This window comes from Centroberyx gerrardi, chromosome 8 (genome assembly GCF_048128805.1).
Source record: "Centroberyx gerrardi isolate f3 chromosome 8, fCenGer3.hap1.cur.20231027, whole genome shotgun sequence".
NCBI classification, from domain to species: Eukaryota; Metazoa; Chordata; class Actinopteri; order Beryciformes; family Berycidae; genus Centroberyx; species Centroberyx gerrardi.
The window spans coordinates 18,881,333-18,905,149 of NC_136004.1; the positions used below are offsets into that span (position 1 = coordinate 18,881,333).

At 39.0% G+C, this 23,817-nt stretch overlaps 4 protein-coding genes across 4 annotated transcripts; 1 reads left to right on the forward strand and 3 right to left on the reverse strand.

Annotated features, from left to right (window-relative positions):
• Nucleotides 1-829: 829 nt before the first annotated feature.
• On the forward strand, nt 830-4,849 carry LOC139927374 (protease-associated domain-containing protein 1-like). Its single transcript, XM_071919501.2, has 5 exons — nt 830-950; nt 1,304-1,404; nt 1,536-1,645; nt 2,160-2,327; nt 2,461-4,849. The coding sequence occupies exons 1-5, from the start codon at nt 875-877 to the stop codon at nt 2,579-2,581; spliced, it is 576 nt and encodes a 191-aa protein (XP_071775602.1). The 5' UTR covers nt 830-874; the 3' UTR covers nt 2,582-4,849.
• Nucleotides 4,850-6,832: 1,983 nt separating this feature from the next.
• On the reverse strand, nt 6,833-7,717 carry LOC139927482 (G-protein coupled receptor 183-like). Its single transcript, XM_071919637.1, has one exon. It carries the CDS (start codon nt 7,715-7,717, stop codon nt 6,833-6,835), a length of 885 nt encoding a protein of 294 aa, XP_071775738.1.
• A 3,293-nt stretch (nt 7,718-11,010) lies between these two features.
• Nucleotides 11,011-11,898, reverse strand: LOC139927472 (uncharacterized). Its single transcript, XM_071919624.2, has one exon. It carries the CDS (start codon nt 11,896-11,898, stop codon nt 11,011-11,013), a length of 888 nt encoding a protein of 295 aa, XP_071775725.2.
• Nucleotides 11,899-20,407: 8,509 nt separating this feature from the next.
• Nucleotides 20,408-21,328, reverse strand: LOC139927467 (uncharacterized). The gene has a single exon (XM_071919613.2). The coding sequence runs from the start codon at nt 21,326-21,328 to the stop codon at nt 20,408-20,410; it is 921 nt and encodes a 306-aa protein (XP_071775714.1).
• Between the last annotated feature and the right edge of the window lie 2,489 nt (nt 21,329-23,817).

Below are 23,817 nucleotides of genomic sequence, written 5' to 3' on the forward strand. Positions count from 1 at the left end.
AGAAATCTAAGACTCAAAAATACCTAAATTTTTTAAAATGTTTTCTCAATGTGCATCACGTGTGTCCTCCAAGAAAATTTTTCTGAAAACCATGTGAACTGTGTTAAACTTTCCACAGGTTGCCCCTGCCCTTTGTGTCCTATAGGTGCCCTTTTCAGACTGAAACACTGAGATAAGAGTTTCATTGCTAACACTGATCACACAAGGAGATATAAGCTGAAAGGGGCTTATAACCAGTCTGAAGGGCATTTATACCACAGCATTCCCTACATGTAGGCTCTTCAAACCCAGCACACATGCCTTACTCTCTTCAAGAGCCTATGTTGGTCAGCAGTGAGGCCTACATCTATTCTAATTGTCACACCATTAACTTTATGATTGCTTTTGGTCTGGATATCATCCATATTTACAAAAAAATGGATGTCAGGGGAAGTGGACTTTTAAATATATTTTTTAATGGCATTTCTGCTTTATTAGACAGTTAACAGTGAAAAGAGACACAGAAAAAAGAGTTCCACAAGGATTTGAACCCAACATGTTGCAATTACATGGTAGGCAACTGTCAGTCCAGAGTTTTTTTTTTTCGTTTTTTTCTCGAGAATTTCAACCCTGACCGAGTCACTGCTCGCTGCATATGGTACAGGTAAGATCAGAGATAAAACACCGAAGGCTCTCTGTAAGGCTCTTTGTCAAGCTCCAGGTACGCACGCGCAAGGAAACAAACACGGAAGTGCCTCATAAACAAACGTTCGAATCGCTCTCTCCTCAGCCAATCGATGTGGACACTTTGGCAAAAGCCCGCCTTCAAATATATAAAGCCACACTGAGTCTGGTGGTGTTTGTAACGTCGCGTAGCTCTGCAAATGTCTTGAACATGGCTACGATTGTCCGGACAGCAGCATGGATTGTTTGCCTTTGGAGTGTTTTCGTGCATTTTAGCTGCACGTCAGGTGAGAGACAAGGCAGAGGCAGGTTGGTTTCAGCTGGTTAGTGCACAGCTAGCGACGCTGACGTTAGCTAACGGGTCAGTGACATGCTAGCGTAGCTGCGGTGAAAACATGACAGGCTTTTGTTGTGGCTTCATGATTTGTCACTTGCCAAGTCAAGCATGATGCAGTGCTATGTCGAAACCCCCGTGAATTTCCATAGATGCCGTGTCACATTGCTCCTGTGGTCAGTCCTAACAGTCACTTGCTGCCGCTGGTGCAGTCATCAGCATCTTCCAGAGAGTCTGTTTTGTGGTAACTACCTTATGAGTGTTTTGTATGTTGCTTTGACCTTTCTTTAACCTGGACTGCTCCAGGTCTCGGGGTCAATGAACTGCTGTATTTCCGGGTCATCAGTCCTGAGGAGATAGGGTACATCTTCAGTGCAGCCCCTGCTAAAGACTTTGGAGGAGATTTTGTGAGTACTCTGCCCTCTAAACTGCTGCATCTATTTGTTGCCCAAAGGATCTGCTAGCCACATACACACACACACACACACACTGTTCCCATCTGTAATACTCCTCTCTGTTTTGTTTTTCCGGTTGCCAGACTTCGTCGTATGATGAGATCTTACTTGTGCCAGCGGACCCAGCAGATGGCTGCGCAGACCTTAAAGACAGAGAAATCATCCAGGGACAAGTAATCCTGGTGGAAAGAGGGTATGTGTGTGTGTGTGTGTGTGTGTCCTATATCTAATATACCTGCATGCCAGAGAGGATGTGAGCGCAAACCAGTGATATAAGACTGGAAGTGTAAGGTGGGGATGGAGCCGTTCAACCATGGAGGGTTGGGACAGAGACATTGAACCAATGGAAACAGAAATAAAAGAACAAGCTATAAGAAGGCTTAGTTTGCACATGAAATGATGCAGCCTTTTGTGCCTGTATAAGTACTTTGTTTTAGCACCAATGAGTGATATTTTTTGTTGCACTGTATCAAGCTATTGACTCCCTGTCTGCTCTCATCAGTCAATCTGTGTATGGTATATGTTGCGGTGATTTTTTAAGAATATTTTATTGTGCTTTTACGTTGTTGTCTAAACAACAAAGTTTGAATGAATGAATGAAAGTATGAAAGTCACAGGTACTATCATGAATTCATGTTTTTTCATGTTTTTTTGCTCACATATTTTTAAAGTGTTAATTACAGTTTCCATCTGTCTGTGTGCTCCAGGGGTTGTTCCTTTGTCCAAAAGGCTCGACAGGTGGAGGAGGCAGGAGGCAAAGCTGTACTGATTGCAGATAACGCAGTCGATAACGACAGTCAGTACCTGGATATGATCACTGATGGGAGCACCGCCAAGCCAAGCATACCTGCACTATTCCTGCTGGGACGAGATGGGTACGAGACACACACACACACACACACACACACACAGTTATTCAGATCTGCTTCGTTCCTAACTGCTACCCAAATATATACATGAATATAATCTGTTTTTGTATATGAATGTGTTTTTTTTTGTCTGTTCTAGGCTGATGATCAGACGATCTCTCCAGAGACAAGCACTGCCATGGGCCGTCATTTCCATTCCCGTCAATGTTTCCTCTTTGGCCTCCTTCCCCCTCAAGCAGCCCCCCTGGACACTGTGGTAGAGCCGACACACACCTGCAGATGTACCCGCATCCCCACATGAATTTACATCCATGCACCCACATGCATATCCTGTCGGCAGTGAATAAACACACAGCCTCACGCAACAACAAAACAAGCATATGCACACATGCATTAGAACAAACACCCATAGGCGCATGGGCTTGGCGCAGTGCACTTTGACACCTGTGTGTGTACAATGGACTCTTTGCTAGAGCCTCTCTGTTCCACCGTCTGTGGCAGCAGCTTCTTTAGACACCTGTCACTGACAGATGATTCAGCAGAAAACACCTTCACTAATTCTCAGTTCTCTGGCTGAAGCTGACTGAATTGTCCAGTGGTTGTGAAGATGATAAGATGAATTTATCTTTGAGTAGAGCAGACTCCAGGAAGTTCAATGCAGATGTGCTGTTGGTCACTACTCAGTGATGAAACTATAAGACAATAAGATATACAGTGATATACAAGTTTAAACCAACACATACAGTATGTGCTTGGATTGCACCATTCTTCTGTCCTCTCCAGTATTGCAAGCTGTTGAGAAGGCCTCTAGGGTGGGAAAATGAAACCCTGGCCCTCTCATGACAGCATGCTACTGTATTGAAAAAAGGGAATGTCTTCTCATTGTCAAAATGTGAATTAATCTTGCTCATCTGCATGAATTTAGACAGGGTGGCACTCAGATAACACTGTCCATTATGGCAAATAAATATAAAAAGATGATATTTTTTGCATAAAATATTGTGTATATTTATTAGCTTTTCTGAGCTACATTTCTACACCTTGCAAGACCATAGGCACATTCTGTTTACATGTGCTTTGCCCCTAATCGCCCAGACTGCTGTGAGTAATAACTGTAGTTGTTGCATTTTTTAAAACTGAAACCCGAGTGATAGCAATGGACTCACTTCATTAAATTAACATTTCTATTTGTGATTTCAAATATGAAATGCTATGCTTCTGCTCAATTAATCTAGCTAAATTAGCTGTTTCAAATATTCATGGCATGGCAAACATGCAATGAAATGCACATTCCCAGTCCACTTGTCACTTATCCTACCACTACCAACAGAGGGTGCTGCATGGCAACTTTCCCTTGTAGAAATGTAAATTTACTGAGACTAGTGTCAGATCAATAGGATCCTCTCATTTCAAATGCTTCCTTGATCATTTAGGTGGTTCCAATAGCCAAATGGCTATTGGCTATACAATGGCTAGATGGCAGAATGCACATTGCAACATGCCTTTGAATTAATTAGGCGTGAAAGTGCTGTCCAGTGTGTTTACCAGAAAACGTAATACTCCGATCATTACTTTGAGAAAATCCATGAGAACAAGTAGTCCTATGAAAAGATATTCACCCTCATCTTTTAAATGAGGTAGGACGATCAGAAAACTCTGGTCAAATCGAACTTTAATTGAAATTTCTGCATTACTTTTTATTAGTGACTTTGACAAACTTATCTTGAAAGGTTGGCTATGACTATATGACCATCTCAATCTGTTGCGTGAGTGATTTGAATGTAAAATATTTGCGACATTTTTCAAGCTCAACAGGGCTAAATACGTTTATTTTTGAAGAAAAATAGACCTGTTAGCCATTTCTGCACTTTTTTGGCCACAAATGAGACTTGTCCATTATGTCAGTTATCCTCACAGGGATCATGCATCTAATCTACTGCTAAACCAACCCAACACACCATGCAAAGAACTATTTGAATTGTGTTAAATATAAAGGCACCGTCCTGCTTTTCCCTACTTTGTCTGTATTCAATCTTAATTTTCTTTCATATTGTAGTGGAGTAATTTTTATGTCCAGGTTTCTGTTAAGGAATTGGTTATCTATCTAGTGTACATTGTATCACTTCCCTGAGGTGGTTCTTTGGGGCAGTAGTAACCTCAGCCTCTTTTTGTGGTTAGCTACCTTTTCTTGGTGGCTTTACCTTTTTGCAGGCACTGACGACTTCCCTGAAACATCACATTTGGTTTGCATGACTAGCAGTTAACTTTCTGCTCAATAAAAGCAAAATTACATTACTCTAATAGAACTACTTAGAGGTAAGTGATACTGTATGCAGTATATATTTTTTTCAATTGGTTGACTTACACTGTATGAAATCCGTCCTGAAAACAGTTTTTGGTTTGTGGCTTTAAGTTCTGTGTGCAAGGGTAAAAACAGCTTTTTTAAAGAACTGAACAATCCATTAATTTGCCCGGAGGCAAGCTGTACGGGCTCTGTAAGTGGACCAAACATTAAATATTTGATCAATTGTGTTCTCGATTTCATTGTTTTAATCCTCCGTCTTGTTCTAAATAAAACCAGTTTTATGGATTATCACATGGCAAAATTGAGTTTGCAGATATAGGCATTTAAAGCTGGAACATCAGAAGCTTAATGATAGTTAATTAAGATTTTACTCCCTTGGGCACTTAGTGCCTTGACATTTTATCATGCAACTACATAGAATAAGACTGCTAAAATAATATAATAATATATAATAAATGGTATCTGAACAATTCTGAACAGCTTCAAAATGGTGCAGTAAATGTTCAGCATAATATCTCAAAGGAACACACATGGTCTAGATCGGCTGTAATCTTGGGAGGCATTTAATACACTTTGCAACAAAGGATGTGGGTAATTATGACAACATTTTATAGAATGAAAGTTAAGAAATAAACTATTTCTGAACATTTGCTTTTAAATTTGAAAATCAGACATAGGCTAATTCTGTTTGACAAGAACTCAAGACACATGAAGAAGGCAGTAGAAAAGCATTTCAACCAAAGGGGAAATTCCAAATTTCACTGTTTACTCTACGTTTACTAGTAACCTGTTGATAGTCTTACATTCCACTTAATACAGATGGAAAAACTTTCATTAACCCTTCAGTTGGATTAGAGTAACAGCCTGGTGTTATAGAAATGCCAAAAGAAGAGCCTGGAATAACCTTTTGATGATTTACATATGAGAACATTATAGATTTTGACACTATGATTTGGAAGCTAGAGGGAGGAACAAGCTATGTCAACAGACTGATGTCTTACTCTATAAGATTGCCAACTACATCAAGAAAATTCTTTAAATGTATGGCCACTCTTGATAAAGATAAAGTTATAGCCGGCTGCTGCTCCACTGTTGGACATACAGTAAACTATGTGTCTTTCTTGACTCTTCTGTATCATTTTCCAAAGAAGGCCATCATTTGAACTGAATCTGCAAAAGAAGAGGAAGAGCTTTGAGACGCATATTAAATTATATTAAGATTCATAATTATGGAATATATAGCCAAAATTATTAATGCCAATATGGTTTTATGTTGTTTGCAGATACCATAGTGTTTTCTATCAGATTATGAAGATCAAACCAGACCAGGAGTTTTATTAAACTTTTGACTTGGTCTGTTTAAACACAATTGTAAAAATCACAAGTTGACTGCCACCACTTTTCACTTAAATCCCATAAGTGACCACACAACAATATTTGCTAAACATGGTGTGTAGAAATAGCCCATGGGAAATTGGTCTGCTCAGATAAATGAAAGGTGTGTTAATTCCCTCTGCATTGGTGACAAAATTCCCATGTTCTGCAGTCAAACTACAGATTATATTATAAAGACCAATCCTTATTCAAAACGTAAACACAGGAGCAGGATGTGGAATCTGGTGACATTTTTGGATTCATAAATTGTCTGACATTTTTTATTTATTATCTAGATATTGACATTTTTCAAACTAGGCCTATATAGAATCTTGTCACAGCCCCACGAGTTCATCTGTCATCTATTTTATGATTGTCCGGTTTACAATTTTCGGTATAAACGTTCTCAACATAATAACAAATAAACAGTAGCCTAAATGGGAATATTTTTATTCATAAAAGATACAATTTATTTTGAATGTGAAAACGATCCATGCATTGTCTTGTAAGCTATGGCATTTTTTTTTTTTTATTCAGTCAGACTTTAGAATCCTGACTGGCTTGCTCATTTCTAGCCTACATTAACTGCTTCTCTGAAAAGCTGATATAATAAAAAAGAGTAGATACAAATTGAGTGAGAGAGATCTTGGCAAAACTCTGTGACAGCTAAAATGTGTTTAAAATATTCCGCACAGTGATTTTGGGGTAAGGTGTGTTTATATTGGTCTTTGATAGGCTGAGGATAGACTGTTTGGAGTCAAGGCACCTGCAGTCTATTTGGAAATGGAATGAGAAAAAGCTTGTTTTGCATCCAGTCTATGCGCACATGTCGCTATAAAGCTACCTTATTTTGTAGTTTGGGGAAAGCTCTCGCCCATACGGTTTTCCACACCGCTGCCCTCAGTGAAGGACTCGCCCACAGGTAAACCGCCGGCGTGCACAACACGTTACACCGGGCCAAGATGCTCACAGGGTTTACAGCTTCATTTTCAAACATCACACCATTTCCAGACAGACCTCTCAATATCAAATTCACCAGGGATGGAAACCATAAAGTCAAAAAACACACCACCACCATCACGATGATCTGCAGCGACTCTTTCTTGCTTTCTTTCTCTGGGCTCGGCGGGTCTCGTTCGAGTTGGTATTTGGCCACGACAAGTAATTTAATAGTCATTGTTATTTTCGTAAGGATTATAAATTGTAAAGTGATCAAGCCGTATACTTGTATCTGTATAGCTTTAGACAATGGGAGCAGTTTTTGTATCAGTAATTGACCGTAAATTTGTATCCAACTATATGCATTAATACCCAGTATCAAATGCCTGGTGATAAACCGGCTATAGAAGAATGGATGGCACACAGCAAAATACCGATCAAACTGGGCGAATAGAAACGTCAAGATGTTCACACCGAGGAGTGACGTTAAAATGTAAAAGGTTCCGTTTTTACCCGACAAGCCCACTCGTACATCAAAGAGACAAAGATAGAAAACAGCGAAGCCAGACAGCGTGTCACTAATACTTGTGTTGACCATAAATATAAACCGATTTTGGATGCGCAGATTGTGGGTGCCCAGTATGCCGACTGTCACCGAACCAGCGAGAAGCACGGCGCTGACACCGAACATGATGTGGAAACAGAAAAGTAGATAATCTCCAGCACTGTCGAAGTCAAATGCCAAAGGAACCAGCGTTATATTTACAGGAATCAGCATTGTGTGAGTCGGAGTCCCAGTCTGTCTGTCAGTCTGTCTGTCTGTGTTTCAAGTCGCTGGTTTAAATAGCCTAACCGCGCCTCGTTGCTTCATTCTCTTGTGACCAATTAGTCAGGAAAGTTAAAGTTAGGCTAACTAAAGCAGCCAATATGCAGATGCAAAAATCTTCCTGGAACCAGCATCAAACGAGGGAAATTGTACAGCATAAGACAGATAAACTTTAGTCCTCTCCCTGAGGGGGTTTCGTGTCACGTTATCAGGTGAAACCAAATGCAACATACCGTAGAAATCACTGTAAATGTTCAAAATTTCCGGAACTCACCAATTTGGCGTACATGTAGTTTAGTAAGTAGGGTACTTTTATGATAAGAAAAATTCCACTTTGTGCTGGTCTCTTCAATATTTTTTTTACTTATAGCACTTCTAACAGTAGTTAGCTATAACTAGCTAACTGCTATAGCTGTTACACCAACCTCTTCTAATGTATGCTAGGTCTAGCTAGCTTGGAAGTGTATGAAAACACTTTTGCTGTCGGAATGTTGACCAGAAAAAATAATACCATTATTGCTGCTTCTGTTGCCTCAGATAATCTCCTTCATAAATAAAGGCAACCGCCACTCCTCCCACCCCACCCCCTTTCTGGATGGGACCCCCAGACTTGACTCAATTTGAACTGTAACCATAGAAACGCCTGTAGCTAGCACCTATAGGGTACACTGTAGCAGAATGTAACCATAGAAACGTCTGTAACTAGCACCCATGGGCTAGCTACACTGACTTCGTGCTGATTCAGCACCACAGACAGCGCATCCGGGGTCTCATTTATGAAGCTTGAGAGAGAAAAAAAAACAGCCAAAATTACGCACATTCTTTAAGCTCAATTTGAGTTTTATAGGCTTTCATCTTGACCTGATAACTTCCCTTGGCCTGTATGGGTTGATATGTTTGATTCTTTCCACATAAAAACTAAATGTGTTCCCCTCTGCTGGTACCAAATTCACTGACAAATAGTGACAGAGATGGTAGCCTACAATAAAGGAGACTTCTGAAAGTCTACCTCTGAAAACAGAAAATATTTTTGGTCTTTTTCAATCGAAATACACAAACAGAAATACTGGTAAATCAGAAGCAAGGTGACATATATACCCAAATATTTGAATCATTAACTGGATTATTTTCAATGACGGAATCATTCTAATCGTGCAGAGGTAGGCTACTGTTTCAACCAGTCCTCAAGAAATCTTTATTTTTCTAACAAAAAGCAGAAATCCCTCTTGCATCTTTATCATTTACAATATTCACTGACATTGTCAATATTTCAATATTCAAGTTTATTTATACAACGATTTGGATAAATAGGATTGACACAAAGTGGTGTACATAAAACAAAGGGCATAAAAACAGATAGAAAGCAAACGAGATAAGTGCATGAGAGCTCCAAGAAATAGGATCAGAGTGTGTGTGTGTGTGCTCCTGTGTGTGTGCACGTGTTTTTAGCAATGTATTATGAACAATCTGTGGCTGTAAAGTCACTTTACACATTTTAGTGAGGAAAACATAATATAGCCTTCTCTGTTGTTAGACAGTATCAAACTAAATCATGAAAAACTAATAAACACATTTGCCAAATTATTAATAAGGAGAGTAAAATTATGTAGAGAGACAAGTTTTACTGGAGGCAATATTGAGAACATAAACTGGAGATAGGCTTAACTTATAGGTGCTCTATTTCTAATCAAGTAAAGGAATTATCTTTCAAAAGTTTACATACAATTTATTTAAGAAAACGTTTATCTAGGATCATACTCATTTTTTAATGTGTTGACACAGTGTGACAAAAAATTGACAAACTAATGCAGATAAATAACCTACCACTGAGTAGTAAAAAGTGTGATAACTAGCCTAGTCACCCGTGCTACATCATCTCTGAACAAGAACCTATTCCAGTCCTTCCCATTATTTCCTTCAGACTGTATTCAGAACATAAATAACCAGGCCCATATGGCTGCCATTTGTGGTTTCTTTGGATTTGTTTAACTCATTTGTGCTGTGACAGAATGACGAGCCTCCCTATGGTGTTTATTTATTATTCTCATGTATTGTAGGCCACAAGGACAAGTTACATATTATTAGTGGTATGGAGTCGAAAATAAGTTATTGCAATAACCTTGGGATCTCACAATGCCCCTGAAATACCTCACTTATCTAAGGGAACCCTTACATACAACACACAGTTTGCAGGGGAAGAAACCGGTCATCCCATCACAGTGTCCTTTGTGTCTTTTAAGTGTTGGCAAACAAGTTAAAACAGATAAGTTCAATGCCAATGTTTTACTGACCTGTTGTATGTCCCCACTAAATGTAGAACAGGCTGCAATACAGACACGTCATGTAAACGTTTCTAACCTACTGACCTTAGAGCATTACGGAGTGGGACTTGGATCTATTGTCTTGTTCATACATGTCACAAATACTATAAAATTAAATTCATTCTGAGTCTACATAGTCAAGCTCCCATTTTTAGTCAATGGATTGTACCATAATCCAATGTGAAGAGGAAGGAGGGCTGAATTAGTGCATGATGGAGAATCTAAATGAAAATACAAGTTAGAGGCCTATGAACAAAGAACAATATACTGCATGAGAAGTGAAACTGAGAAAAAATATTTAATTTATCTCCTGTCCGAAGTAGGTCATTAGAAGTGGAGTGAACATTGTTTTGTAGGATTAATGGGTTGCTGATATGAAATCTAAACCCTACTGTTGATCTTGAAAACACACAAAAAGAAGTTACTGCTGGTTGTCTTTGTAGGGCAAAATGATTGGCCTTTTCCTATGATAATAAAGTGTTAGGCAAAGTTGCACAGTTGGCCTACTGTTCAGTTGGAATAAATCACGATAATTAAAAAGGCCTGCCATCATTTTGCCATCTCATTATTTGAAGAAAATTACAGAATTAAGATTCAATTTGAGTGTGAAATTGTCACCAGGAGGACAGTGAATCATGCGTGAATTACAGCTGTGTGAATGCAGATGAAAAATATGCTTGGCCCAAAATCAGACAGAGAGAAAGAGAGGGAGAGATGGCAGAAACACACAGGTGTCCCCTCGTCCTATTTTCCCACAGCGTCACTTAGTCGTCCACGGCCTTTTTTTTTATTTTTATCTCCCTTCCTTTGGCAGGAGCCCACTCTGCAGGAAGGGGACAGACAATTCAGTTGAACGCACATATAGAAAAACATGCTGAACCTGGCAGTGGTTTTACGTGCAGCTTATTTGTGTTTTCCTACCCCTTACCTCCTCTTGCGCCTTGGACACACTCTGCCCCACACCGTCCTCACCATGGCTTCTCTCAGAGCCGGACTCCCCCACATATACACGGCCGGTGTGCACACGGCGTTCAAACGAGCCATGGTGGCGAAAAGGTTTGTCGCCTCGTTTCTAAAAGTCAACCCTCTTCCTATCACCAGTCTGAGTATAATGTTGACAAACGAGGGGCACCACAACACCAAGAAGCTTATCACAACAAAAATGATGATTCTTAACGATTCCTTCTTGCTTTCTCTCTCGGCGCTGGGAGGCTCGCGCTCGAGCTGGAACTTGGCAACAAAGTACAATTTAATAGTCATGACCACTTTGGTGAGCACAATGATTTGTAAACTAACAATGCTGAATGCGTACAGTTGTATGGATTTAGAAACTGGCAACACATTTCTGGCGAGCAAGTGAGCAAAATTATAAAACCAACAGTAAACATTAATGCATATCACAACCTGTCTGGTTATGAAGCGGCTGTATATGAATGGATAACAAACAGCAAAATATCGGTCAAATTGTGCGAATAAAAATGTCAGTATATTGACCCCGAGAAGTGAAGTTAAAACATTATAAGTGCCATTTCTCGACGGATATCCCTCCTGAACATCAAATAAACCAAGATAATACACTGACAATCCAACTAGTGTATCACAAATACTGGTGTTCAGCATAAATATAAACCTATTTTGAAGGCGAAGTGCTTTTGTGGCCAAGATCCCAATGACTACCGTGCCGGCTATGAGCACCGCAGTTGTGGCGAATAGAAACTGGAAAATAAAGATGAGATAATCCGCGGGACTGTCGAAGTCAACTGAGAGAGCCACACCTCCAGTCAGAGTGTCTGTGATGTTGACGAGGACCATTGTTTTGGCGCATAGTGAATGCAAATAAGACTAGGTCTATTTTATAGCTACACTGCCACCGATAAGTCACCAACAATGTCCTCTTGGGACATAATGACATAATGAAGAGTCTTTTTTTTTTTTTTAATTTTTTCAAATTGTGTTTTTCAAAAATCAGATGGGCTGGGTATCAGCACTGATCTCCTGATTCGATTCGATTTTGATTCACAAGGTCCCGATTCGATATTGTTTCGATTCAATATTGATTCAATCGGGGTACTTCAGTTACAATACCAATACTGGTTAGATATGAAAGAAATTATCTGAGAATTAATGCTGTGAACTGTACAGGGAACCCTCTGTAATATGGTGCATTACTAAAAAGGTTAATGCTTAACATTGACAAAAGGAGGAAGGGAGGCCCTCTACAAATACAATTTTTGCAAAAATCAGCACACATCCACTGAAAAAAGGCATAGATTAAAAGATCGATCTGTGGATTTTAAGAATCGATATCAGATTGTCCAAATGAAAATAACAATTAATCGGAAAATCAATATTTTTACCTGGCCCTAATGAAAACAATATCAGTTGTACAGCAATACATTTAAATATTACTGTATACATCAGAGATTTACCTTAACAGCAATTCCCTAATTCTGATATTCTGAGTTTTTGGCTCATTTTACCCCACAGCCATTTTGAAAAAAAAAAGTGCATCCCACAGTAATTCAGGACTAGGTCAAGTCAAAGTTTATCAAATAAAACACCAAGATTTCTGACAGTTGGGCTCTGGGTGATGATGCAATCATCAAGTTCCAAGGTGAAATTGGACACCTATGTTTGACTGGTCCGACGATTAGCAGTTCAGTTTTGTTCAGAGTTTAACAGTAAAAAATTAGAGGACATCCAGTTTTTAATGTCAGACAGGCAGGCTTTGAGATTAGACAAATGGGACCGCTTAACAGATTGTAAAGGTAAGTATAACTGAGTATCATCAGCATAGCAATGAAACTGAACACCATATTTACGGATGATATCGCCAAGTAGTAACCTATAGATATAGAAATGTAATGGACCAAGTACTGAACCTTGAGGCACACCAGATTTAACAGTGGAGGGAGCTGACATATTATTGTTACTAACCTTTTGCTAATTAGTTCAAGTTTTTATACCTTAGCAAATCAACATGAACACACTGCGGAGTGCATCATACTTCAAAAGCAACAAACCCCGCAAAAGCAGCGGTCGGGGGGAAATCTTTTCAGAAATGGACAGCCTGACAAGGTTTTTCCTGTTTTCGAGTAAGCAAGTATGTCAAAGAATTATTTCGGCACACTGCCTCCAACAGAGAGGGAAAGGTACATTGAAAAAATTAACTTAATTGGCCTCCATCAATGTCCTTTTTCATTACTCCAATAAAGCTGGATAAATGATCCCACACAGTGGCCTGAAGTGAAATACTTAGACATTTACCACTACGTAAGATAATAAGTTGACCTTGAGTAATTTCACTTCATATTTAAAAATTTGAAATACAGCTATGCTTTTCAGACTATAAATTTGGGCCACGCTGACGTGACATTGGTTATTAAAGTGGATTGTTGCTAAGTTAACTATCTTATGTTAACTAACAAGTCAGTGAGATTTCTCATTACTTTTGCACCTTGGAATGGCAATCAATACAGAGCAAAATATCCTGAGACCCACACATGAACACACAACTCATCTGTTTTATAGAGAGGAATTGGCTCAGTAATGTTAGCTTAGTAGCAACCTAATGTTAGGACAGCAGCTTTTAAACAAATCTAACATTCAGGTTATCTTATAAGAATATAACTAGATAATTAGCCTACTGGTAACTTACTTGCCAGTGACAAAATGCTGGCCACATTAAGTGTAGGCTATTTAGTCGCGGGGGCCCACTCTTCTACCATGTACCACTGTCAGCGCCTCTCTCCTTATGGCCTGGATGCACATTTTTCTTCTTAACGGCTCCCTTGTTTTGCTCGGGAGCACAAAAAACTGTAATTCACGGTTTTTAAGTGTGCTGGCGTGCAGCCCACCACACAACAGCTAGGCATGTTTAATTTGGGGAATAATGACAATGATGTACATTCAGTCACACAAGGTGAATGGAGAGCGGTGCAGTGATTTCTCCCACGATGGGCGTGGCCTATTTTATGCACTGTCTCTATAGGCCTAACTATTTTCATATTTCAAATTTGCATTGACACAACAGTCATTACACCCAATATGTAACAAAAAAAGTGCTTAGTCCTACTACTTTTCCCATGTGCTTTCTTCCATTACAGCCAGAGCAAAATGGAGAAAGTCAGTTTACCCACTGGCTAACCTTACCCCACTCTCCCCTACCTGGGGTAAATTTATCAACTTCCTTATAGAAGTTTGTTGTTTGAGATAACAACCTCACCAACAAGTGTGATCTCCATTCATTTCGAGGCAAATTGGTTATTACTATTAGGCTACTTTCATTCTTTGTAATCCCGTGAAATGTTTTTAAAACGTTTTTTTACTGTTTGAAAGGTCAGTAATAGGAAAACAATCCACAAAAATGTAACCTCAATTCCTTAAGCCTATTTTCTCCCCTGGCGTGAAATTGAGGCCAAGACACACCGCCAGGGTAAACACATTTTTAGGGGATACATTATTTGACACAAACCACCGGGACAAAAACAACATTTAATTAGAAAAAAATTGCATAACGGCGCATCAAAAGGGCAGGCTACTACAGAGTCGACAATACGAAAATACTCAGCATAAAACACACAACGTCGACCGCACAAGTACAGTCATCCATATGCATCACATCCACAGCTGCAACACCATGTCAATCGAACAATGCCAATATCACATCTACTGTAGAAAGCACCAGTGCATGAAGACCTGGCTTCACTCTTCAATGTCACAAACCCGACTCAACAGCGTGGCTGTTTGTCATGTTCACAGAGAGAGAACGGAAAACTTGGACAAGAAGAAACTGTGTCAAGAATTTGTTAAAGTTACTGATCGGCGCATGCACGTTTTTGGGTCATTTTAGAATCAGTGTCCCCAGCGTCCCCAGTGTAAATGACACCTATGCCCTCTCCTGCTCTTCAATCTCCTTTTTTCCTCCAGTGGCTCTCTCCCTCTTCCTCTTCCCTGTAAAAACTGTTCACCTCAACAAATAATTTCATCTCTAAGTAAAGTGTCCACCACACGTGAGCGGAATGAAATGCTGGTATGTTTAATAGAGACTCTGCAATTGCAGCCACAGCAGGTGCCATGGAGGTCCATTCGAGAACTGGCTGTGCGCAAATAATGTGAAATATAGAACAAACTACATGGATTTTTTTTTTTGATTTTTTTTTTTAGCTTACATTACTTTTTTTTGGACAATGCACATTTGTTTCTTCTATATTTACACTGCATTGTATGTTTTCTTATTGTGCAAATAAACCTTTCTCAAAGCGTTCTCATTTGTTAGTTAACATTTCTTGGTGCAAGCTATTTTTCAGAACATTTTTAACAAATTATGCTTTTAAAAAGTGATGGGGACAAAATCGGCCATTTCAAAAAGTGGTGGGTACATGTCCCCAGCGTCCCCAGTGTAAATGACACCTATGGTTGTAGGAGTAACTGACTGTAGATGTGTAACCAACTATACACGTTGACACACACATTGTATCGAATTGCTGTTAGATTATTACTGTAGATCACTGCATTCTGATCGAAAGGCTTAGGCAGTGGGTGGGTGTCTCTGGGAGCGCCCTGGACTGGTTCTCCTCCTATCTCTTGGATAGGAGTTTTTTTGTGTCAGTTGGTCCCTACATGTCTGCAACTGCTGCCCTATCCTGTGGTGTGCCCCAGGGTTCTGTTTTGGGTTCTATCTAATTTGCTTTATATATGCTTCCCCTAGGACTGATTATTAGCAAATTTAAAGGTATTTCTTATCACTGCTACGCTGATGATATTCAGCTGTACATCTCTTTTAAGCCAGATAAGACTGACAAACTGTCTGTTTTGCACGATTGTCTGATTGCCATTAAGGACTGGATGGCCAACAACTTTCTACAGCTTAACGCAGACAAGACTGAGGTTCTTATTATTGCTTCAACCAGTTCAGACAGTATCGTTTCCAAGGTTGCTCAGTGTATTGGGTCCCTTTCCTCAACTGTACGGTCTAACCTTAGAAATCTTGGTGTTATTTTTGATCAGGCTATGTACTTTGATCAACATATTAAGTCATTGTCCCGTACATGTTTTTTCCATCTTAGAAACATTGCCAAACTCAAGTCTGTTGTGTCACAAGCTGAGTTGGAGATGATTATTCATGCCTTTATATCATCCCGCCTGGACTACTGTAATTCCCTTTTCACATGCCTCAGCAAGTCATCCCTGGACTGTCTACAAATGGTCCAGAACGCTGCTGCAAGGCTGTTGACCAGGTCCAGCAGGACGTCTCACATCACACCCATCTTAGCTTCCTTACATTGGCTTCCCATCAAGTTTAGGATTCAATTTAAGGTTCTTGTAATCACATATAGAGCCCTGCATGGTCAGGCACCTGTGTACATCTGCGACCTACTCCATCCCTACATTACCAGCAGGTCACTTAGGTCTTCCGACCAGGGCTTACTGGTTGTCCCTCGCTCTAGGCTCAAAACAAAAGGTGATGGAGCCTTTGAAATTGTGGCACCTAAACTGTGGAACGCTCTTCCACTGGACTTAAGATCTGCGGTCTCTGTTGACACTTTTAAAAAGCAGCTGAAGACTCATCTGTTCAGACTGGCCTTTGTCTAGCCTCTTGTGACTGTATTTCTGTGTGTTTTTATGTCCTTTGTTTTTATGTTTTATTGTTTCTTACTATTTGATGGTCTTATTTTAACTATTTTACTCCTGTGAAGCACTTTGTGAATTTGCTCTGTGAAAGGTGCTATATAAATAAACTTTACTTACTAAACTTTACTTACAATCACTCGTCTGGTAATGAAACGCCCATAAAAGAATGGATGGCACACGGCAAAATATCGGTCAAACTGGGCAAATAAAAACGTCATGATATTAACTCCAAGAAGCGAGGGCAAAATGTAAAAAGTTTCATTTCTATACGGGAAGCCCACTCGCACGTCAAAGAGGTAGAAAATGCCTAAGCCATTGTGTCACATATGCTTGTGTTCAGCATAAATATAAACCGATTTTGTTGTAATAGCATATTCGTACTGAAGATGCCAATTATGACGGAACCAGCGACAAGCACGGCACTCGTTCCAAATAAAATGTGAAAAAGGAAGAGGAAATAATCTCCCGGGCTATCGAAATCAACTGACAGAGGAACAAGCGTTATGTTGACCGAGAGAGACATTATGGGAGTATTCGGTAAAGGCAGCCCAGCCTAGTCTAAACTGCGCTTGAAATAGAATAACACTCTTATTTTATAGACTCGTTGGAACACACTTTTTTCTGTGCTCCATTTCCCTGTTAATGCTGAGGAGGGAGGAGGCAGCCCGTCACACTTCAGACTGTGCGCCACATTTAGCACCATGGACAGCGCAGGGTGCGTCTCTCTCTCTCTCTCTCTCTCTCTCTCTCTTTCTTTTTGTTTTTCATTGTTCCAGACAGCATGTAACATTAATTCACAAGGGATGACTTACAGTATAGGAGTACAGTAAGAGTAGCCTACAAGGAACAACGCGAAAATTGATGACAACATATAGGTGACATCAGAAAAAGCATGTGTTACATTAGGACATGGACTCAAACATTTAAGAAGTTGTCTGAATTTTGATGTTGAGATAAATCAAAGATTATTTCTGGTATTGATATATATCATACAATCTGATGAAAGGGGGGTTAAAACTGAATCAGAGTGCAGGAGCAGCCTGGACGGGTCAGCGTCTTGTTCAACAGCTCACAGTCAATGTGCAGACAGAGTTGATTTCAGAAACTACGTTTTGTCATTTAGGCCTATTTCCTTAAATTTTGTGTAGGCCTACTTATTTTCAGTCACTAATCATGCTAGTCGCTATATAATCTACTAGTTGCTAGATAATTCCAATTTAATATGTAGGCTAACACGTAGGCTAATTTTTCTCACTTTTCTCTATTTAGCCTACTAGTAACAATTTAGTAAGTGCGCCCTTCTATTTCTTATTTTGTAGTCACTAGCGACTCATTTTATTTTTACTATTCTCTCAAAGACACCAGTCACTAAATATTACGCACTAGTAGCCTACCTTTTTTTATGTCCCGTCACCGGTAGTCTACATGATGCCCGACATGATGTCGTCATGGTGGCGTCTGTTCCTCTGTGTTGACACAATACATGATAGAAACGTCATACTTACACCACAGGTACACCCTATAGAGTAGATGATCTGGTAGCACTTTACTTTACGGTACACAAATTACAGGGTAATTACTGTGTAATTAGCCTACATCGAAATTATCAGGAAGTAACTGGTAATTTCTGGTAATAACAAGTATTGTAACAACTATTTGTAATTATAAAGTGTAATTTCTTGGTTAAACGCTGGTCATTTCTGGTTTTAAGTAATTATTAGCGTGATAACAGTGGCTATAGTAAGTTGTGCAATCATTACTGAATAATTCCTATACTCTGGAAACATTTGCCTAACGGCCTTTCCAATACCTTATGAAAGTACTAAATAACACCATGGGAACAACTGCCAATTGGCTTGATATCTCAATATTACATTGATTTTACTCTGTAGTTACTCTATTCCTTGGTTCCACATCAAAAATAATATCATTGCTCCTAAACATGTTGAGTTAACGGCTGCATCAAGTTCTTGAGTAAATGCAATAAGATATAGCCATTGTGTGCAACTGCAACATGTTATATTGTGTTATATTGTAGTCGTCATTTTACTAGTTTGCATGGTGAGCATTTTGAATCTTTATGTGTCTGTTAAAATTGAATGAAACAAAGATGTTGCTGTTGGCCTGGGCTTTGTATAATCTTCACCAGGATAATTGAAACAGTTTGTTGGGAACACAAACACATTTCCCTTTAGGTGATGTTTCACCATTCTTTGAATGTAGAAAAATAGTGTAGGATTTGAAACATAAATGTGGTATGAATATATTCAAAACATAAAAAATCAAGACTTGACCTCATTCATTTTAGGACAACAGTAATAATCATAACATCTTATTACATTTTATTCTATGAGAATTAAAGCATCATGAAGTGCCTCGGAAAGTTACAAATGTTATATATGGGGAACATTTTTATATAATGTTGGGATAGCTACAATTAGAGTTGAATGACAAAATATACAATGATAAATCATAAAACATATTACTTAATGATATTTTAAAGAGAAGATAGATAACGCATTTTCACAGATTTCAACATTCATGGGGGAAAAAATCACTTGTGATCTGTAAAGCACTAGATAGAACACACAAGGCATTTTAAGGAAATATCAACATGCATGAGAATAAATCGTTTCAAGTCTGTCTTCCATTGCTAGATTTTCAGGGTTTGATATTCAAATCAGCACTTTCAGATAATAGTTTCAGATCTGGGAGGAATGTAGCAATAACACCAAGAACAGATGCATTTTGAAGGCATTAAAACAGAACTTAGCCACCAGAAGTTGAAACTTCAGCACTAAACCACGATAATGTAATACAACACATACAAATCAATGAACAGTAAATTAGCGTGGATCAAACACACTAGTTTATATTATAACGGAACCTGTAGCTACTCCATAAACAATAGGCTACAACGGGAAAGATCACCAGTCAGTTTCCTGGGGGCAAAGGTACATTTTTCTTGACCAAAAAATATAGATGGGGATTATTTGGGTGTAAAAGCTAAAAAAGAGTTTCAACCCAACATCTAGATCAGTGGTTCTCAACGTGGGGTCCGGGGACCACCAGGGGTCCTTGAGGGTATTTCAGCGGGTCCCCAGCAAATTGACGACTTGTTAAACATCGCCATTATTTAATTTTCAATACCTTAACGCAATTAGAGAATGTAGAAGAATGACTATTTTCATAGTTTCACTGTTGTCTCTCTATACAATACAGATAGTCATGGAATTCTGGACAAAATCATATCTAACAATAAAAATATTCTCAGATTTGGGTCCGAGATACCAAATTTCATCAAATGGGGGTCCGTGGCTCCAGTGTGTACTAAATTAGGGGTCCTTGATATGAAAAAGGTTGAGAATCACTGATCTAGATTATAGATAAAAGTAGCCTATATCTACAAAGTGTTATCATTCATACAAATTATGACTGATCAAGTGATTACAAATCTTTGGAAGGTGCACGTCCATCTGCCATAGCCTACATATAGCGTAGCCTACATTTTCCTAAAATACGTGCAATACTGTAGGCTACTGTAGTCCTCTGGTCCTACATTTTTCCACAGCCTCACTCATTCTTCCCCGGCCTCTGCCGTCTCCCTTTCCGTGACAGGAGCCCACTCTGAGAAGGAAAGAAGCAGATAAACATTATTCTACTTATTGCATGTTGACTGAAGCACGTGTCATCTTTGCTGCATGAGTGTATTTGGCCCATACCTCTTCTTCCTGCGCCTTGGACACACTCTGCCCCACACCGTCCTCACCATGGCTTCTCTCAGAGCCGGACTCCCCCACATATACACGGCCGGTGTGCACACGGCGTTCAAACGAGCCATGGTGGCGAAAAGGTTTGTCGCCTCGTTTCTAAAAGTCAACCCTCTTCCTATCACCAGTCTGAGTATAATGTTGACAAACGAGGGGCACCACAACACCAAGAAGCTTATCACAACAAAAATGATGATTCTTAACGATTCCTTCTTGCTTTCTCTCTCGGCGCTGGGAGGCTCGCGCTCGAGCTGGAACTTGGCAACAAAGTACAATTTAATAGTCATGACCACTTTGGTGAGCACAATGATTTGTAAACTAACAATGCTGAATGCGTACAGTTGTATTGCTTTAGGAAGTGGTAAGAAATGTGAAATGAGCAACTGAACATAGACATGAAGCCAACAGTAAACATTTACAGATATAACTACCCGCCTGCTTAGGAAGCGGGAGTAAATAAACGGGTAACAAACGGCAAAATATCGGTCAAATTGTGCGAATAAAAAAGTCATGATATTGACCCCGAGAAATGAAGGTAAAACATTATAAGTTCCATTTCTCGACGGATATCCCTCCTGAACATCAAATAAACCAAGATAATACACTGACAATCCAACTAGTGTATCACAAATGCTGGTGTTCAGCATAAATATAAACCTATTTTGAAGGCGAAGAGCTTTTGTGGCCAAGATGCCAATGACTACCGTGCCGGCTATGAGCACCGCAGTTGTGGCGAATAGAAACTGGAAAATAAAGATGAGATAATCCGCGGGACTGTCGAAGTCAACTGAGAGAGCCACACCTCCAGTCAGAGTACCGCTGATGTTGAAGTGGAGCATTGTTTTGGCGCAAAGTGTTAGTGCAGCATGGAATTTATATTAGACAGCTGAGGTGTGATGATGAAGAAGCCACTACCCATGACATCTTAGCCAATGATCAGGCCGCCAATTTGTTCAGTTACTCTAATGATGATTTTTGTATCACAAAAACGATCTTTTCTATAAAGCTATATGGCATTTGACGTTGTATTTAGCTAATTTGTGGATAAAAGACAAAGTATGGAATGTTGCAGTAAAATGCAACAACATTGCTAGTAGCCAACATAGGCTACAGTATCAGCGAAAAGACATCGATTCTTTCACTCTACGAATTTGAGAAGAGCCAAAATTGACAATGTAGGAAAGTTAAAATATTTCACAACAGTTAATTGACTGTTGATTACAACAGTCTGAGAACAATTTTGATACCTGAAAGTAGGCTAAATAATGAAAATCTTAGTGTTTTTCTTCTCATTTTTTATTTTCAAAATAATTTTCTTTTCTTTCTTTTTTTCGAAAATAATTACACATTGTGACACATAAAAGCAAGGGTCAGTTATAACTTGATAATAATTTTGAATGTTTTAGTCAAGCTTATGTGCTCAGGGAAGAGATCTTTGTCAGGAATGCCTGCTTGGGGCATGTTGTCACATTGATTTCGGGGCATATTGTCATAACTCTCTGGTTGTTTGTTTTTGTTAGAAATAGCTTTAGATTCATTCTTTTCTGAACAAATATTATTTTTGTACTTTTGGTACCCACAAACCTTTGGCTTGTGTAGCAAGTGGCCTCTCTGCTAAATGTGTATATATTACGTGTACCTTAATACTGTATATCATAGTTAGGATCAGAATTTGTGTTTGTCTGTGCATCCCAGCCCAGGATGGTGAGGGAGTGATTACTTTACCTGGTGTGTGGTGGGTGACATGAAGTATGTTGTTTTCAATACAAGAGTATGTTTTTCATGTTATTGTAGTATACTGTATATACTTAAGAGGAAATGGAATTGAGTGCAGAATCGCAGCACACTTGCCTATGTGACAACATGCCCTGTCATGTGTGACAGCAGTTCCAGATGTGGGGTGAGTTGTCACATGTTGCCAAGTGGTATTTCATCAGAAATAACTTTTGTTTCTAGTAAATTATTCAAAATGTAAAAATGGCATTTTTTAGAAAAGACCTTAGACTATAAAAATGTAGGCTATATTGTAGCCTATCTCAGTAGTAAGGCACTGATGGGAAATACACCAATGACATGCCCTGGTCCCCCCTAATATTGAAAAATTATAGACACCACAAGGCCAAGAAGTGACACCCAGGGGTGCAGCTAGTCAGTTTTACGTCCCATACTTGAGGTTTTTAGTTTCTTCTCCATTTAAAGTGTCTTTAATTATGCAATATTTAGTACATGAACAGTATTAGATGAAGTGTTTCTGTGTATCCATTTTGAATGTGTTTCCTGATGTTTATTGTTGAATATTTTAAAAGCACAACTAGTTGCAGCTATTAGGCTGCCTAAAATGTTGCTGAAGTTCTTATGATGACTCATAAATTTAAAAATAATCCATACAATCCATTTTATTTTCATTCCAGCTATAATTTTGTCAGGGTGATATATATATATTTTTTTTTTGTGTGGAGGTCTCTGAATTAAACTGAAATATTTTCAGTTGATGGACACAGGATTTTGGAATTAAACTAAAATATTGGTAGGCCTATTGCTTCAAATATTGATATCAGCATATATCGGCAATATCATTTATTCAATGGTTAAATTCCATATTTTCAGCAGTGATATACTTTGGCTCATATTGAATAGTTTCGTGAGTTAAATATCAAGCAAACATTGTGAAATTTTACTTCCCATCAAAAACAGCCAGGAATTAATTGATATAGGGGGGGAAATAGCCAGTAAGGTTTGTCAAGAGATTTAATTTCTTAATAGACAGATTTCACAAAAGGCAGCAGGACTAACATTGAGCACGGCATCCTGCAGTGCTACAGCACGGCATGCCGAGCTCAAACTGGAATATAAGACAAGAGCCCAAGTTCACGATTTCAATTGGCACCTTTGAAGAAGATGAGTTCTGTAGAAGATGATATTCTGTGCTCAAAACATATAAAAGTATATATCAAGGCAATTGTTAACATGGGTTTATTTCAATGTAGCCTGTGACTGCTCTTATTCAGGCAAAGGCGTTTATGACATCGACATCCTTTGTTACAAAGTGCTGTGTAATTTGTTGCGCAGTAGGCTCAACTGCTTCCACTATGACTCCTCTAATCATGTAGTAGCCGGTTTCTTTGGACAGCTGTTTTGTCTTGTATTTGAATTACTCTCGTCGAGTTTATCATCCGATTTAGCAATTGTTCTCTACGAGTATCAAGTGACTTTAGGTGTTTTAGCCTTAAACTATTGCTTAACTACCTCCTTATATCAAAATATATGGCACAAACATTCTGAACTCTCCTCGCTCCATCCCAACCACAGAGGCACTGCACATCAAACC

Excerpts from the sequence above, each read along its gene's own strand:
- LOC139927472 (XM_071919624.2), bottom strand. The coding sequence starts at position 11,898 with ATGGTCCTCGTCAACATCACAGACACTCTGACTGGAGGTGTGGCTCTC.
- LOC139927374 (XM_071919501.2), top strand. The coding sequence starts at position 875 with ATGGCTACGATTGTCCGGACAGCAGCATGGATTGTTTGCCTTTGGAGT. Across the intron at positions 1,405-1,535 it reads AAGACTTTGGAGGAGATTTT|ACTTCGTCGTATGATGAGAT; the intron begins GTGAGTACTCTG and ends TCCGGTTGCCAG. Across the intron at positions 2,328-2,460 it reads TTCCTGCTGGGACGAGATGG|GCTGATGATCAGACGATCTC; the intron begins GTACGAGACACA and ends TGTCTGTTCTAG.
- LOC139927482 (XM_071919637.1), bottom strand. The coding sequence starts at position 7,717 with ATGCTGATTCCTGTAAATATAACGCTGGTTCCTTTGGCATTTGACTTC.
- LOC139927467 (XM_071919613.2), bottom strand. The coding sequence starts at position 21,328 with ATGCTCCACTTCAACATCAGCGGTACTCTGACTGGAGGTGTGGCTCTC.